This window comes from Canis lupus, chromosome 16 (assembly GCF_003254725.2).
Source record: "Canis lupus dingo isolate Sandy chromosome 16, ASM325472v2, whole genome shotgun sequence".
NCBI lineage: Eukaryota > Metazoa > Chordata > Mammalia > Carnivora > Canidae > Canis > Canis lupus.
Genome location: NC_064258.1, coordinates 28,477,867 through 28,492,863, shown reverse-complemented (window position 1 = coordinate 28,492,863; position 14,997 = coordinate 28,477,867). Strand labels below are relative to the sequence as shown.

The 14,997-nt window shown below is 44.8% G+C and overlaps 1 protein-coding gene across 6 annotated transcripts in view; it reads right to left on the bottom strand.

Annotated features, from left to right (window-relative positions):
- Nucleotides 1-14,973, bottom strand: part of RAB11FIP1 (RAB11 family interacting protein 1) — a 31,044-nt gene extending 16,071 nt beyond the window's left edge. For 3 of the 6 annotated variants that reach the window (XM_025429022.3, XM_025429307.3, XM_025429092.3), the window contains exon 1: nucleotides 14,524-14,973. In XM_025429022.3, the coding sequence (XP_025284807.1) occupies nucleotides 14,524-14,900 (377 nt within the window). In that variant the 5' untranslated portion in view covers nucleotides 14,901-14,973. Of the gene's footprint in view, nucleotides 1-4,333; nucleotides 4,409-4,590; nucleotides 4,850-14,523 lie in introns of those variants that run through there. The other 3 variants (XM_025429180.3, XM_049094729.1, XM_025429244.3) reach the window with 3 other exon arrangements.
- Between the last annotated feature and the right edge of the window lie 24 nt (nucleotides 14,974-14,997).

The following is a 14,997-nucleotide window of genomic DNA, read 5'->3' as shown; positions in this document are numbered from 1 at the left end:
GGCGCCTGCCTTTGGCCCAGGGCGTGATCCTGGAGACCCGGGATCGAATCCCACATCGGGCTTCCGGTGCATGGAGCCTGCTTCTCCCTCTGCCTGTGTCTCTGCCTCTCTCTCTCTGTGACTATCATAAATAAATAAAAATTAAAAAAAAAAAAGAAGACAAAATGCAAATTTACATAAAAATCTCAGAAAAAAAAGCGAGTTTATAGGATGGTTCCTGGCAGGGAATAATAGAAAATATAAGACAGAGTAAATGCTTATGTGTTGTTCGTTTGTTTCAAAAAGAGTGAAACAAAACCCAGTCACAGAATGACAAATATTGTATGACTCTACATATATGAGGCACCCAGAGCAGTCTAATTCATAGAGTAGAATGGCTGTTGCCAGGGGCTGAGGGCAGAAGTGAATGAACAACTAGTATTTAATGGGTACAGTTTCAGTTGGGGAAATAAAAAAGTTCTGGACAGGGATGGTGGTGATGGTTGTACCAAAATGTGAATGTACTTAATGCCACAGAACTATACACTAAAAAATGGCTACAATGGCATATTTTGCTATATATATTTTAATAAACTAAAAAAAAAAGGAAATTGAAAGGAGGCATCGTTTCCTAGTTTAATAATCAGAAGAGGGGTATTCAAACATTATCCAAGTATTTCAACTGGTCATTTGCAAACGATTTTACGATGTGGCAAATATTCTTTTTTTTAAATATTTTATTTATTTATTCATGAGAGACACAGAGGGAGGCAGAGGCAGAGGCAGAGGGAGAAGCAGGTTCCCTGAGGGGAGCCTGATGTGGGATTCGATTCCAGGACCCGGGGATCATGCCCTGAGCCAAAGGCAGATGCTCAACCAGCGTCCTGATATGGCGAATATTCTATCTGCCCAACTCTACTGAAAGACAGACTTCAGAAAAAGGGAATCCCTCTGCATTTTCCATCGGTGAACTGCAAGAATGTGAGCCTGATTAGCAGCATGACTGCTACAGAGCACGGAAGTCTGAATACATGGTCCACTAACAGCCATCCCTGGGGTTTCCAGCACAGACTGAGAAACCACATGTGGATGTTCTTTGCAGTGACCTACTTAAGAGCTGAGGGCCATGGACGTTAAGGAAATGATAGGTTTGCTCAAATGAGCACAATTTCCTTTCTCACCCTCAGCAGGTCTTGCTCACAGGGCACATCACTGCCCCACTACCTTAGCTTACTATACACTGAAAAGAAAGGGGCACAGAGAAGCAGACACCTAACACTTATACAATGCCTATGGTATACCTGGTATACCTGGCACTGTGCACACTTAGGGACGTCCTCATCTAAGTCTCGCAAGAATGACACAGAGTGTACATTATACCCATTTTATGAAGACAGTGAGGCTCACAACTGAGGTCATTCATACAAGGTATTGTGACTGGTAAAGGGTATAAGCAGAATTCTGATTCAGTTCTGCATTTCTGCAAAGCTCCTAATTCTTTCTCTTACACCAAGATTCCTGCTTCGCACTGTCTCCGAACTCACCACCTTCCATTGGCCATCTTCGCAACACACGAGAGGAGGGCTCAGATTCAAATTCTTTCCGATGCAAGTTTAAGATGCTCACTTAAAAGTCCTCACATAAGAAAATACTAAGGAAAAAAAAAGTGTTCTCGGAAGAAAGGGGGAAAACCCACCATAGCCAGCCACCCATCATAAATCATAAGATTGTGTAAAAGTTCAGTATGCAAAGTCATCAAGAAGAATTTAAACTAGATTTAAAAAAATATAGCCAACATCGGAGAAAGTGATGTGAGCTATGATTCTGGACCTTTAGGGGGAAATCTTTTATGGTTTTTAAAACCACAGGCCACAGCTGGAGGCTGGGGGGAGATGGAAGGTGTTTATACACAACCTCACCCCGGCCAGACTGGTGTCTTTCCAATATATTTTCCAAGACCGAGCCTGGAATAGTTTGCATGTTTGTCATTTAGACGTCCAGAGGATTATTTGTATTTTTCTCTTCAGACAGTCATGTGGCTAAATGGTAGCCCTGGTGATGAAGGGTGGTTAGCTTTTGTAAATATCCATTGCAGGCACCTGGAAAGGAGAAGTTGCTGAAAGCTGACTGTGGAGCTCAGATGACCACAGAGGCCACAAGCAGTTTCATCTTTCCACCCTGGGGAGGTGAGTCAGTCAGGTCAGGTCGCCTCCCCAAGCTCGCCTCTCCCCTTGTCTTGCAGGGGATGCAGAGGTGACCTGCAGAGCTTGCTGTGGACAGTTTCTGGGACTAGCCCACCCTTCCAAAAGTATCAGCGCCAGTCTGTTTGTTTGGAGTGAAGCTACAACCAACTCTAGAGTCCTCCCTGGGGGACCTATTATTATCTGATGCACAGGTTCGGTCTCCGGGTACTAAAGTGGGATTTGTTTAGGGAACTTCTAAAACCACTAGGAGGTGTGAATAGATGCTTCAGCAACTGTTCCTATCATTTATTTTCATGGTCAAACCTAAAACCAAACACCAGGCAGCCAAGAAAGTCACAGGGCTATTTAAGGATGTGAAAAGCAGACTGAATCACAGGTAAGCAACCCCCATGCAAATGTTCAGAATTTTTAAAAATCTGTGCTTGGCTTTATTAAAGCTGGAAAGAAGACAGGAATTGTTTCTTTTAACAATATTACCCTCATTATTAAATTCAAACCATTTAAGCAAGGGTTCTTTTGGCACAAGCATAATTCAATAATAAATGAAAGCCATGATTCATAAATGTCTCACCCTAAAGAACCCAAACCAGACACGTTTGTGGGTTTCAACATTCAAGCATCAATTCGATTTTAAGTGTTTTTTTTTTTTTTAAGATTTTATTTATTTATTTGACACACAGAGAGAGCTCATCCACATGCAGGGGGAGTGGAAGGCAGAGGGAGAGGGAGAAGCAGGCTCCCCGCCAAGGGTGCTGGGGCTCCATCTCAGGACCCTGAGATCATGACCTCAGCCAAATGCAGACGCTTAACTGACTGAGCCACCTAGGTGCCCCAATTTTAAGTTTTCTACCCATCTGGTTTTTTTAGCTAACTTAATTCCATCACCTCACGGAAATAGTTTATAAATAATAAAGTCCCAGCATGGCCACACAGCCTGTGATGGCAGTATGGCTGTGTTCCAGCATTACCTTTCATGTAGGCCCAGAAAGCTTGAATTATCTCAGAAATCAGGGCTGGGTTCATTTTCCTAGTCCAAAGGGCAGAGTACAGAAAGAAAGCCATAATCCCAAGGTAGTGAGTTTGTTTTTAAGCCCATAATCTGGAAAAAATCCTGCAAACTATCAAGAAAATTAAGTGATCTCTTCTATAATCAAATAAATATTTTAAATTATTATTAAAAACTCAGTTCTTCAAAAATTAAAAGGATCTCTGAATACATAGAAAATGACGAAAACTTATATAAACTATATTTTAAAGGAATAACAGGTATGAGGTAAAAATTCAAATCATACTAAACGGTACAAAATGAAAACTTCAATCTTCGTACCCCTCCACACCCCTCAGCCAAGTGATGGTCCTGGGCATATATAAACAAAAATGCCTATTATCCAAATAGGCTGTCCTGCTTTTCAGAGGTTTTTGAGTTTGGGGTTTTGGGTTTTTTGGTCAAACCGAAAAAGGCAACACCTAAAAATATAGAAAAATTCATTTATGTCTTCTATTGCCCGAGTTCACACTGTCAAATCTCCTGGGCTTTTAAATAATCACTTTGAGAAGAGCTAAAATTATCCGACCTTGCCCAATTCTCAGGGCCGGTATGCTTCAGAGCACCTCTGTTTCTCACTACGTGGCTCAAATACATGGAAAGCTGATCACAGGGGCCCTTCCATCGGAATGTGGCAGGGTGAGGGCAGTGTGGTTCCTGCTCTGGGGAAATGAAAAGTCTCACAGCAATGCAGACTTTCGGGATTATACTTGTAAAGGACTGGCTGGTACGCCTCAAAAATAATCTTTCTGCAGCTGAAACAAACATGTTTTTCCTTTAAAACATTCTAAGGGCAGTCACGTACAGAGAAATGATGGCTTCAAAGATGCGATTCAAACATTTTTACATAGTAGGTACTGAAAATACCAAATGAAAAGGCCAGATTCTGCCCTAAAAAGCATACTCTCTGGGGATGCCTGGGTGGCTCAAAGGTTGAGCACCTGCCTTGGGCTCAGGGTGTGATCATGGGTCCAGGAATCCAGTCCCACATTGGGCTCCCTGCAAGGAGTCTGCTTCTCCCTCTATGTCTCTGCTTCTCTCTCTCTCATGAATAAATAAATAAATAAATAAATAAATCATTAAAAAAAAAAAAAAAAAGGCATACCTTCCAGTGGGAGAAAGAGGCCAGGCTCACCAAACATCAGAGTGTTACCTTAGGACCATTGCTGCCTTTTTCTTTCTGATTTTGAAGCATGAGAAAATAATTAGACATGGGAAGAAATGTCTGCTAAAGTACACAATTTCATCCCAAATAAGGACTCTCACACACAAACAAGGTCAGTCCTCAGCAAAATTGAATCCCAAGGAGCTATGCAAACCACCTACTTATGGGCTCCAGCAAAATAAATTAATACTGCATACTTGTATTAGACACAGGAGGCTCCAGGAAAGGGAGGGGAAGAAAGATTCCCAGCTCTACAGTTACTTCAGCACACTCATGTGTGTTAACTTCAAGGGATCCTTGTCTGTGGGTCCAGGTGGGACCCCAGGGGCAGTGGTAGACAGCCTATTTCTCTCCTCCTGAAAAATCTCCACTGTGACTTGTAGCATGAGTCACCTCCACGGTAACCAAGCATCATGACCCAGGGGATTATGGCCTCAGGTGAGGGAAGAAGCAGGAAGAACAGAACAGCACCTAATGGAGTGTGTGACACAGAGGGCACTCTCCATCTTCCTTAGATGAAGAAGTTTTTAATAGCAATTCATTAGCTGGCTTACTAATAGAAATAAGGCAAAAAATCACATGGGGTTGGCAGTCGAGAGCATCTAAAAGGTGTTCTGAAGAGGGGTGAGTCTATCTAGGTGAAATGTCTACACCCCTCACTTGGTAGCCTAGAAGCAATGCCATAGCAAGCAGGGACAGAGACATTTATGACCCATAAAATGTTTGTGGTGTGTACCCTACAGAGGCTAACTAGTTTAACAAGTTTGATTATTGCCCTCGGTAGTTGGTCATCATTACCTAACTCTGAATGCAGAAGGACCAATCGGCCAACCTCCCCTTCTTAGGTCGCCCTTCCTTTCTGCCCACAGTCAACAATTTAGAAGAATTTGTGGTAAGCCATGAGAGAAACAAATGGCTCACTTTTTTTTACCCCAGCCCCTAAGACAGCCACTCTAGCAGCACTGAAAGGCTACCTGTAGCCACCATACTCATTCCTAAAAGCTGGCAAGTGACACACTAAAGGAAAGAGAACAGAAAAGCAGGCTGAAAAATGCTTTGGGTCTTTTCCATATTATGTGCTCTATGGAAATTCTCTTAGAAAGTGAGCACAACAGGCTACAGAAAATTTTTTGTTAGTATTGCCCGGGTGGCTCAGTTGGTTAAGCACCTGACTCTTGATCTCAGCTCAGGTTTTGATCTCAGGGTTGTAAGTTCAAGCCCTGTGTCGAACTGGGCATGGAGGGAGGAAAGAAAGAGGAAGGAAGGAAGAAGGAAGGGAGGAAGGAAGGAGAAAGAGAAAAAAAAAAAGAAAAAAGAGAGAAAAAGAGATTTTAGTAATTTTTTTACATTGAGCTCACTTGCATGCTAATCTGACCATTATTATCTTTTTATGTATCTTCTCGAGGTTTTTTTCTTGTACATTTTAGCAGTCAAGAGCTGAGAGACTTTAGGTAAGTTACTTAACCTCTCTGTGGCTCAGACTTCTCCTCGGAAACAGGGCTAAAAAGCACCTACTTCATCAGGATGTTATGAAAATAAAATGACCTAATATCAAGTGCTTAGAACAGTGCCTGGCACTTAGCATTCGGTAAGTATTAGCTATAATCCTTACTCAGGTGTAACCAGAGCATACATGCAATTTTATTTATAGTGTGTTGTACATTATTGCCCCACAGACTTCATACCTGCCATTTCCAATGGCTGCATGACCTTCCGTGAAGTGCATGTATACCACGGTTTACCCATTCAGACAGTTCTCGGAAGGGAACATAAGATATCAACATATCTGACGGGCTATACTCTTAGTCACCCAACCTTGTCCATCAAATCCAAATAACAATGGTTTGCACGTGAAGGGAGGAGGAAAAGACTCAGTTACAAAATCAGTTTGTATTAACAATTTCCAAAATTAAAAAGGACAAAAGAGTTTTTAAAATACATTGATTGGTGTATATTTCCTGTAACTTACTGATTTAATGACCCTCAGATAAAACTCTTTAAGTGTTTCTCCAGAGCAGGAGCAAGAAGCAGAGGGCTTCCAAACCCTTGCGGAGACACACAACTGACTGCAATAGCAGGATCAAGACCTATGTTCTAAGTGGAAAGCAATTACTCCGTGCTAAACTCCTTGTAGGTGAGGACTGAAAGTGATAGCAAGCATCGGTTTTAAGATTCTCTAAAAATCAGAAAAATGGGGGCACGAGGGTGGCTTAGTTGGTTGAGCGCCTGCCTTGGGCTCAGGTCATGATCCCAGGGTCCCTGCTCGGTGAGGAGGCCGCTTCTCCCTTTCCCTCTGCCCCTCCCCGCCTTGTACTCGCAATCTCTCAAATAAATAAAATTAAAAAAAAAAATTTAACAATAGAGCAGCCCCGGTGGCTCAGAGGTTTAGCACCACCTTCAGCCCAGGGCCTGATCCTGGAGACCCGGGATGGAGTCCCATGTCAGGCTCCCTGCATGGAGCCTGCTTCTCCCTCTGCCTGTGTCTCTGCCTTTCTCTCTCTCTCAGTCTCGAATGAATGAATGAATAAAATTAAAAATAAAAATTAGAAAAATCAATGCATTCTTAAACATGGAAGACTACCTCTCCTATAATCGTTTACTTACTGACTTCTTTTTTACTTGATCGTATCTCAAAAAGCCACAAACATTAATATTCTACCATCAGATTGGGTCTCTCACCTCTTGCCCAGTTGGCCTGTCAAAGAACAACCTCATCGCCATCACAGAGTTTTCTATCACTCACGCCAAGAGACTTTAAGAATGGGACAAAAATGCAGCGGCCTGGTTCCCCATCTCTTGACCAGGACAAAAGAAAACACACAGTCCCCGCAGAAAGGGACCTAACAGCCCTCTCCCCACCACCCCCAGACAGATTTGCACTCTTTCAAGGAGAGTTCCCGGCAAGGAAGTAAAGTATCTATGATTTTTATCTCGCAATCAAGATAAGTCCCAAGAAGGAGAGGGGAAAAAAACCCCACATTTTAAAATCCTGATTTAACAACTGATGATTAGCAAAAATGAGAAGTGCCATTAGGTACAAGGAAAACCCCACCAGACCTGTGCTGGAGGAAGCAACACCCCCAAAGTCACATCCCAGGACCCAGTCGCCCTGGGGCCCTCCGCACAGGACACCCATTCTTCAAGATTACAAGGGGCCTTTTCAGACCAGGCTTTTTGGAAGCCTTAATTGTTCCACCTAGTTTAGCCACGTCCTTTCTCATAAAAGAGTATTTTAAAAGTGAAGTGTGCAGCAGCCGCGCCCCTAGAAACATTTTTCTGGGATTTCTTATAAATGCCTCCCCTCTCCTGCATTCAAAGGCCAGCATTCAGGAAAGGACACTTAATTACCACTGCCTTTTTTCTCTCCACAGGCACATTCCTCAATGTGTCCCTCGGGGACACCCTGGAGACTAAAATCCTTGCTTTTTTTCTAACAGATTATCTACAGACTTCTCCCTGCAGGAAAGGAATTTCTCATCTCATTAGGAGCTGAGAGCAGCTCTTTTGCCAAAGGCATCCCTAGCAGAAGGTAACCTGCTTCTTCGGTGTTAAGGCACTGGAAAACATGCCACGGCCCAAACTGAGAAATCTGAAAGAAGCAGAGCTCTGACTTCATACCCCAGACCCCCTTGTCTTTAATCTACCAGGCTGAATGTAAGATTAAATGCTTTTCCGCATCCACACTGGCAAACAACTGCCTGTCCTGTGCCCACGGGGACCTCAGCCATTCGTTCACTCACACATGTTATGAGGTGCTGCATCAGGTCACATAGCAAAAAACAAGACCAAAGTGGTCCCTGGCCAAGGGAGAGGCAGGCGAAGCTAGGCCTGGTCCCCTGAGCCAGCTGGGGCACCAGATCTGACTCAGGACACCTTAAGAGGAGTGGTTCTCAAACAAATGATCTTGGCGGTGAACTGATTTTCTTCAAAAGACCAATACAGGGTTGGCTGGGGTGTTGATTTTGTTGGAATTCAAAGGCCCCCCGAGGCTTAGAGATCTGCACAAGACTCAGAATCAAAGACCACCCAAGGGATGGCTCAGGGATGAAGATAAGGCCTCTTATCACTTTCTCCGTTAGGCTAGGGCTTCTTAATCCTTCTGGAACTAAGCCACAGTGAGTGAGTGTAGAGCACAGAGCATGGTTTTCTAGGATGTATGGCAACTAAAATAATAGTATTTTAATGGATATCTAAGATTACTGTTAAGGGGGAAAAGAATAAGTTTAGCAAATCGATTCTGGAGCGGACATTTTAATAGCACGTGTATTGCTTTTAACATAATTATAACATTTTTTAGTTAATCACTACAATTAAAATGACACATCAGATACGATTTACAAAAACTTCCCTCTGACGGTAGTTAGGTAGTTACAGAAACACAATAGAGGTCTTTGTAACCAAAAGGAAGTTTAAGCAAAATGAAAAAGGCACAAGACTCCTTTGTACACTTACCTTCCCTAATGTGAAAAACACGTAAAGGGTTGACTTACTTGCCTCCAGAGTTTTATATTTCACTTATGGGTTTATTTTTCCTAATGTTATATATGATTTTTCTTCCTTTTTTAAGTCCTGTACTCCTTGAAGCAGTGACTCCATCAGCTGTGTTAGAGCCACCATTTAGATTTCATCAGCTACATAAACGATTACAAAACAAAGACTTGGCCTGTATTAAAACTGTAAATACTTGGGGAGACACACACACACACACACACACACACACACACACACCCTGATTTCAGTAACGTTTCCTACTAATTCATTCCAATAGAAGATTTGACTCACAGGTGTCACTGCCCAAAGCTGTCTTTGTAATGGTGACCTCACTCTCGTATCACAGTGGCTGCTAGGGGAAAGAAAAGTGCCACCACTTCCTGGTTCATTTTCAACAGCAAGCTCTCCTTATTTTATTAGTTCATTTTCATCACTTCCTCTCTCTCACCCCCACCCACCAATCCATCAACAAACCAGGCCAACTGAACCTCCAAAATAATTCTGAAACCTACCACCTCTGTCTACCACCATGGCCATCACCCTAGTGCAAGCCGCCACCATCAGTAGCCTAGATTAGTGCAACGGCCTCTCATTTTGTCGGATTCCAGGCTAGGGCTGCTTCAAATCCATTCTCTACCCAACAGCCACAGTGATTTTTGACTATTCCAGATCACAACACCCCTCTGCTTTTAATACTCAGTGACTTCCCATTGCTCTTAAATGAAGCCCTGCCTTCCTCTTCAGCCACAATCTACACAGTCTCTGCAGCTTCCCAGGTATTCCCACCTCAGGGTCTTTGCACAGGCTTCTCCCTCTACCTCAAGTTCCCTTCCTCTACTTTTCACCAGAAAAATCTGTTCGTGCTTCAGGTTCCTGCCTCCAAGAAGTTATGTGCCATCTCCTTCTTCAAGTCATATCCTTCCAGATCTATCCTCTATGACACCTGTTCTCTTCCTCTACTTATCACAATATATGATTATTTATTTATGGGTTCATCCATTTAAGGTCTATCTTCCCTACAGGGCTCTGAGCTTCCTGAAAGCAAGGATCAAGTCTGTTTTGGTCACTATTGTTTACACCTTAGTGCTGGGCACATAGTAGGTATTAAAAAATATTTACTAAAAATATAAGAAGGAGAGCTTACCATTTGCAACAGCATGGGATGGGCCTAGTAGAGGCTAAGTCTAGTAAGACAGAGCAAGACAAATACCATACAATTTCACTTATATGTGGAACCTAAAGACCAAAACAAATAGCAGAAATGGATTCATCAAGACAGAGAACCAAGAGGACGGTTGTCAGGGAGAAGGAAGTGGAGGGATGGGCAAAATGGGCAAAAGGGAGTGGGAGGCTCAGGCTTCTAGTTATGGAATGAGTAAGACGCGGGGATGAAAGGCACAGCATAGGGAACAGTCAGTGGTACTGTAATAGCATTGTACGGTGACAGATGGCAGTTACACTGATGGTGAGCACAACATGACGTACAGCACCGTCATATCACTATGTTGTACACCTGAAACCAATGCGATATTGCGTGTCAACTATACTTCAATTTTTAAAACGTACTATATATATACTTTTAAAGACAAAAGAAAAGGCAGTTGAAACTTTCCCCAAGCTAACTGAATGTCCTACAGATGAAATCATAATCAAATAAGACCATGAGGGAACATCTTTCACATCACCGGAACAGTGACTCTAAAGCACCCTCCTTCGAAGTCACTGCATCCCGTGGCTATACACAGGTTAGGGTTACTTCTCCCAGAGCTGACCGAGAACTCAGGCTCCCAGCCTAAGCTATCATTTTCCTACACAGGAGTGGGAGGGGCCCCGGGAGAGGCAGGAGGATTTCTCCCCAGTGAGGCCCAATTTAATTTTAAGGAGAATCCCAAGAAAGGGAAAACCTAAGCGGTAACATTGTGCCAATTTTCCAATTTGTTACAAAAAAAAACAAAAAACAAAAACAACAACAACAAAAAAACCTAAATGCACTTCAGAAACTTGACAGTAGAAGCACCAAAACTGACTGCTTATTTATCTCTCGGCTCATCTAAATCGTTTCTCTGCATCCGACTCTTCCAGAAAAACAACTATTGAGTCCTTATTTCTTTTTTTTTTATTTCTTTTTAATAACCCAGATTTCCTTTTACAATTTAACTACAGCATCTTACTAACACAATTCTTCAAAATCTCTAACTTTATTAATAACCAGATCCTTTTATATGCAACCAAATTCCCTCTTGCATCTTTAAGAGATGTAAGAAAATGACTCTCCATCACTCACTCTCTCATCATGGCTGGAAGACTATTACAGCATTAAGTTTCATGATGTTAGTTACACAGTGGCCTTAGGGTCATCAGACTGAATGGATGTTTATTTTAATCAGTCCTGAACAGATGATTTCCCTATATTTTGTTGCTCTTCATATCCCAGAAAGTTTTTTTCCCCTTATGTCTAGGATCCCAAACTACATGAGACTAGAGAGCTGAGCAGAGAATCCTACATGGTTGGTCACCTTATGATTATAAGACTTTAACTGGTTCTCATTTAACCAAGACCCAACTATGACCTCAGATCTTTAAGAAGCAAGAATATGTGCAAAATTAATGCATTTCCATTTCCTCTTAATGATAAGGGTCATGTACTCTTCTCTATTTTTTAAAAAGATTTTATTTATTTATTCATGAGAGACACAGAGAGAGAGAGAGAGAGAGAGAGAGAGAGAGGCAGAGGCACAGGCAGAGGGAGAAGCAGACTCCATGCAGGGAGTCCGACGTGGGACTCGATTCCGGGACTCCAGGATCATGCCCTGGGCCGAAGGCAGGCACTAAACCACTGAGCCATTCAGGGATCCCCGTACTCTTCTCTATTAAAAGTATCCTACCTATATGTCAGCCTCTATTTGGTGTTTTGTTTTGTTTTGTTAAGATTTTTAATTTATTTATTCATGAGAAACAGAGAGACAGAGACAGAGACACAGGCAGAGAGAGAAGCAGGCTCCATGCAGGGAGCCCAACGCGGAACTTGATTCCGGGACTCCAGAATCATGCCCTAGGCTGAAGGCAGGTGCTAAACCACTGAGCCACCCAGGGATCCCGTTTGGTGTTTTAAAGATGTGTCATCACACTAAATTTGAGGTCTGCAAAATTTGAGTCACGAAAAGCATAGTTCTCTTGCCTTCAAATGTATGATAGATGAGGGCTTATCAAGAGAACAAAGGGAAATTCTAGCAGTTAGCTGTTAACGTCTTGAGTTTCTAGACTCTTCTTTGCTCAAGATTAACACACATGCATGCGTACACACAAATAAACCTAGAGACCAAAATTCAAGCTTTTGTTTGTTGCTGGTGTTTAATATCTAACATGGAGTCAAACCATTAATAACTAGTTCAAATGACTTTCCTAGCCTAACTAGTTTCTTTCTGGTAAACTTCTGCCTCTCAGTATATATCTCACTCTCCAAATCTCAGCTATCTTGAGCACCCAAGTGATGTACCAGGGCAGCAGAGAGGCTTGGTTTAACTAGGTTCCCTGGCACCTTGGAAAGTCCCAGGAAGCAGCAGATGGAAAGCTTGCAATTCCACGGGCTGCTAAGGGGGCCAAAGGAGACTTCCTTTGCAGTTATGGAAACACACATACCAACTAAGCATCACTTTCCTACAGGTTGATACTGTGACTAAGTAGTAATCAGCTCATACAATAGAGACGGGAGTAACAATGTAGGTTTAGGATTACATTGGAGAGGAAGACAAATGAAGATGCTGGAACCCTTCCTGAAATAGAGATCTTAAGGAGGCTGTCATTTCTCACAAAGCAGTAAAAGAACCTTTTGAGCTGTACACAGGCCCCAGTAATCCAGGAACCAGAAACATCTTATAAATATCAATTAAGCCTGGCAACAAGCTCCATGCATAAATAGGGAAATTTGGGTGTTTAGAGACCGAGCAGCCCGAAGCCTAACAATGAGTCAGGACCAGAGTGGGCACCAGAACCAGGAATCTGGAATCCTCATCTCTGGCTGGTACAGGAGATCTATCTTTCAAGGGAATAAAATGTTCACATGAGAAACAGCAGAAACAGATGATAATATCCGTGCATCTTGGGATGGAACAAGACAAAGGATGGCCAAATGGCACCCAGTTGAACTTGGAAAGGAAGCCAAGCCAAGGCCCCAAATGTTATTTAATCAAATGGAAAATTAGCATTGTTTCAGCGCCTCCTTAGCAAAGACTCTGCTCACCTTATGGCTTGTAAGTTAATGCCAAGAGATACCCTATCCATCCTCACCTCAAGGCGCTCTATTTTATCTGATTTGAATTCAGAAATGCCTATTCATCTTTGGCCAGATAAGTGAATCAGGTATTGCATTTGCAAGCATGCAAGCTGAAATTGGACCCACGATGCAGACAAGGGAGTCTGGTAACTTCCAACCCTCTGGCTTTTCCCATCCGCTTCACAAAGGAAGGTTAAAACCCCATTTATATCTAAAGCACCCAATGTGAATCCATGTGCTTCGCAAACAGTAGGAGATGTGGTAATATGACTGACTTGCATGTTTAAGGTCCAGCAAAGTAACCAATTAAGCTAAGGAGGCCAGCTTTTGGTACAGTACTCGAGCATAATCAAATGTTACATAATCAAACGTTCCATGGCAAACACCTGCACAAGAGAACAAATAAATGAGTAACACCTTGAAGTGAACTGGGTGAGGCCCAGCTTTCCCTGTGGGAGTGAGATACCCTAGCACACAACTCTAGACTGAGAAGCTACATGTGAGCAGCCATCCATTCAGAGCACGACCAGAGAGAACCTGACAAACTCCCAAAAAGAAACAATGCCTACATGGCATGGCTCAGATGCCTCCCACTTTTGCTCAGCCAAGGACTGACCCCGACTCCAACCAGCACTGGGAAGTCCCTACTGACTTGGGGCTCAAGGCAAACATGCCTAATAGTTTTCAGACTGGAAGTTAGGACCAAACCGTTCTAGCATCCTTTGGGGGGCGGGGATGGGGGTGGGAGGAGAAAAGGGGAAGAGAAAGAAGCAAATTCTCTTCACTAGCCATCTCTGGGCGGCCGGCACTCCCTAGTCCTCAGCCTCCACCCCGCAACGTCCGTGAGTGAGCCTCTAGGGCCAGAGTGTCTGCGGGTTCACCCTCCACCGGATCTTCTTCCCTGAGCCCGGGCCCACACGTTCGCAGCTCCAGGTCCAGGACAGTGAAATACCCAGGAAATGCCCAGGAGATCCGTATCCGACAACCACACCACCCACACTAGTAAGAAGAATTCGTCAGCCCACAAGTATCTTCCATTCATCAAAAATTCATTAAGTGCTTACTAAGTTCCGGGCGCTGAGCGACGTCGCGCAGATGCAAAGACACCCCAGGTGCTGGTGCTCCCCACCCCCGCCCCTCACGCGGGCCTCAAGGGAGCGCGCACCCGGGCAGGGCGGCGCGGGACGGCCTGGAGAAGCTGAAGCTAAGTGAGAAGGCCGCCGTCGCCCGGGAGAGCCCTGTCCCAAGGCCTCTCTCGGCCCGTGCCCCCGGGACACGGCGGCACGGTGACCGCCACGCCCGCTCTAGAAGGCTCTCGGCGCCCAGCCGCACGGCCCCCCGCCCCCCGCCCCCGGCGCGCGCTCACTGGGTCTTCCTGCGGCCCTGGTCCCGGTGCAGCTCCCGCAGATCCACCTCGGCCCGGCCCAGGAACTTGTCGAGGCCGAGCAGCGCGCGGTGCAGCACGGTGAGCTGCAAGGTGGCGGCGGCGGCGGGCGCGGCCCCGGCGGACAGCAGCGGCGGCAGCTCGAAGGTGGCCTCCTCTCGCCACACCGGCGCGCCCAGGCTGCGCTCCGACACCGAGGTGGCGTACTTCTCCTTGCCCACCTGGATCACCGCGTACGCGTCGCTCGTGCCCCCGGGGCCCTTGGCCCGCAGGCCCCGCGCCTGCAGCACCGTCACCTGCACGTGCGTCGGGGACCACACGGCCCCCGGGCCCCGGCCCGCCGAGGCCGCCAGAGACATGGTGACGGCGCCGCTGGGGATCGGAGAGGCCGGGAAGGTGGCGGCGCCCGGCCGGCTCTGCGGCCCGCCCCGCCGCCGCGGCCCCTTTAAGGCTTCC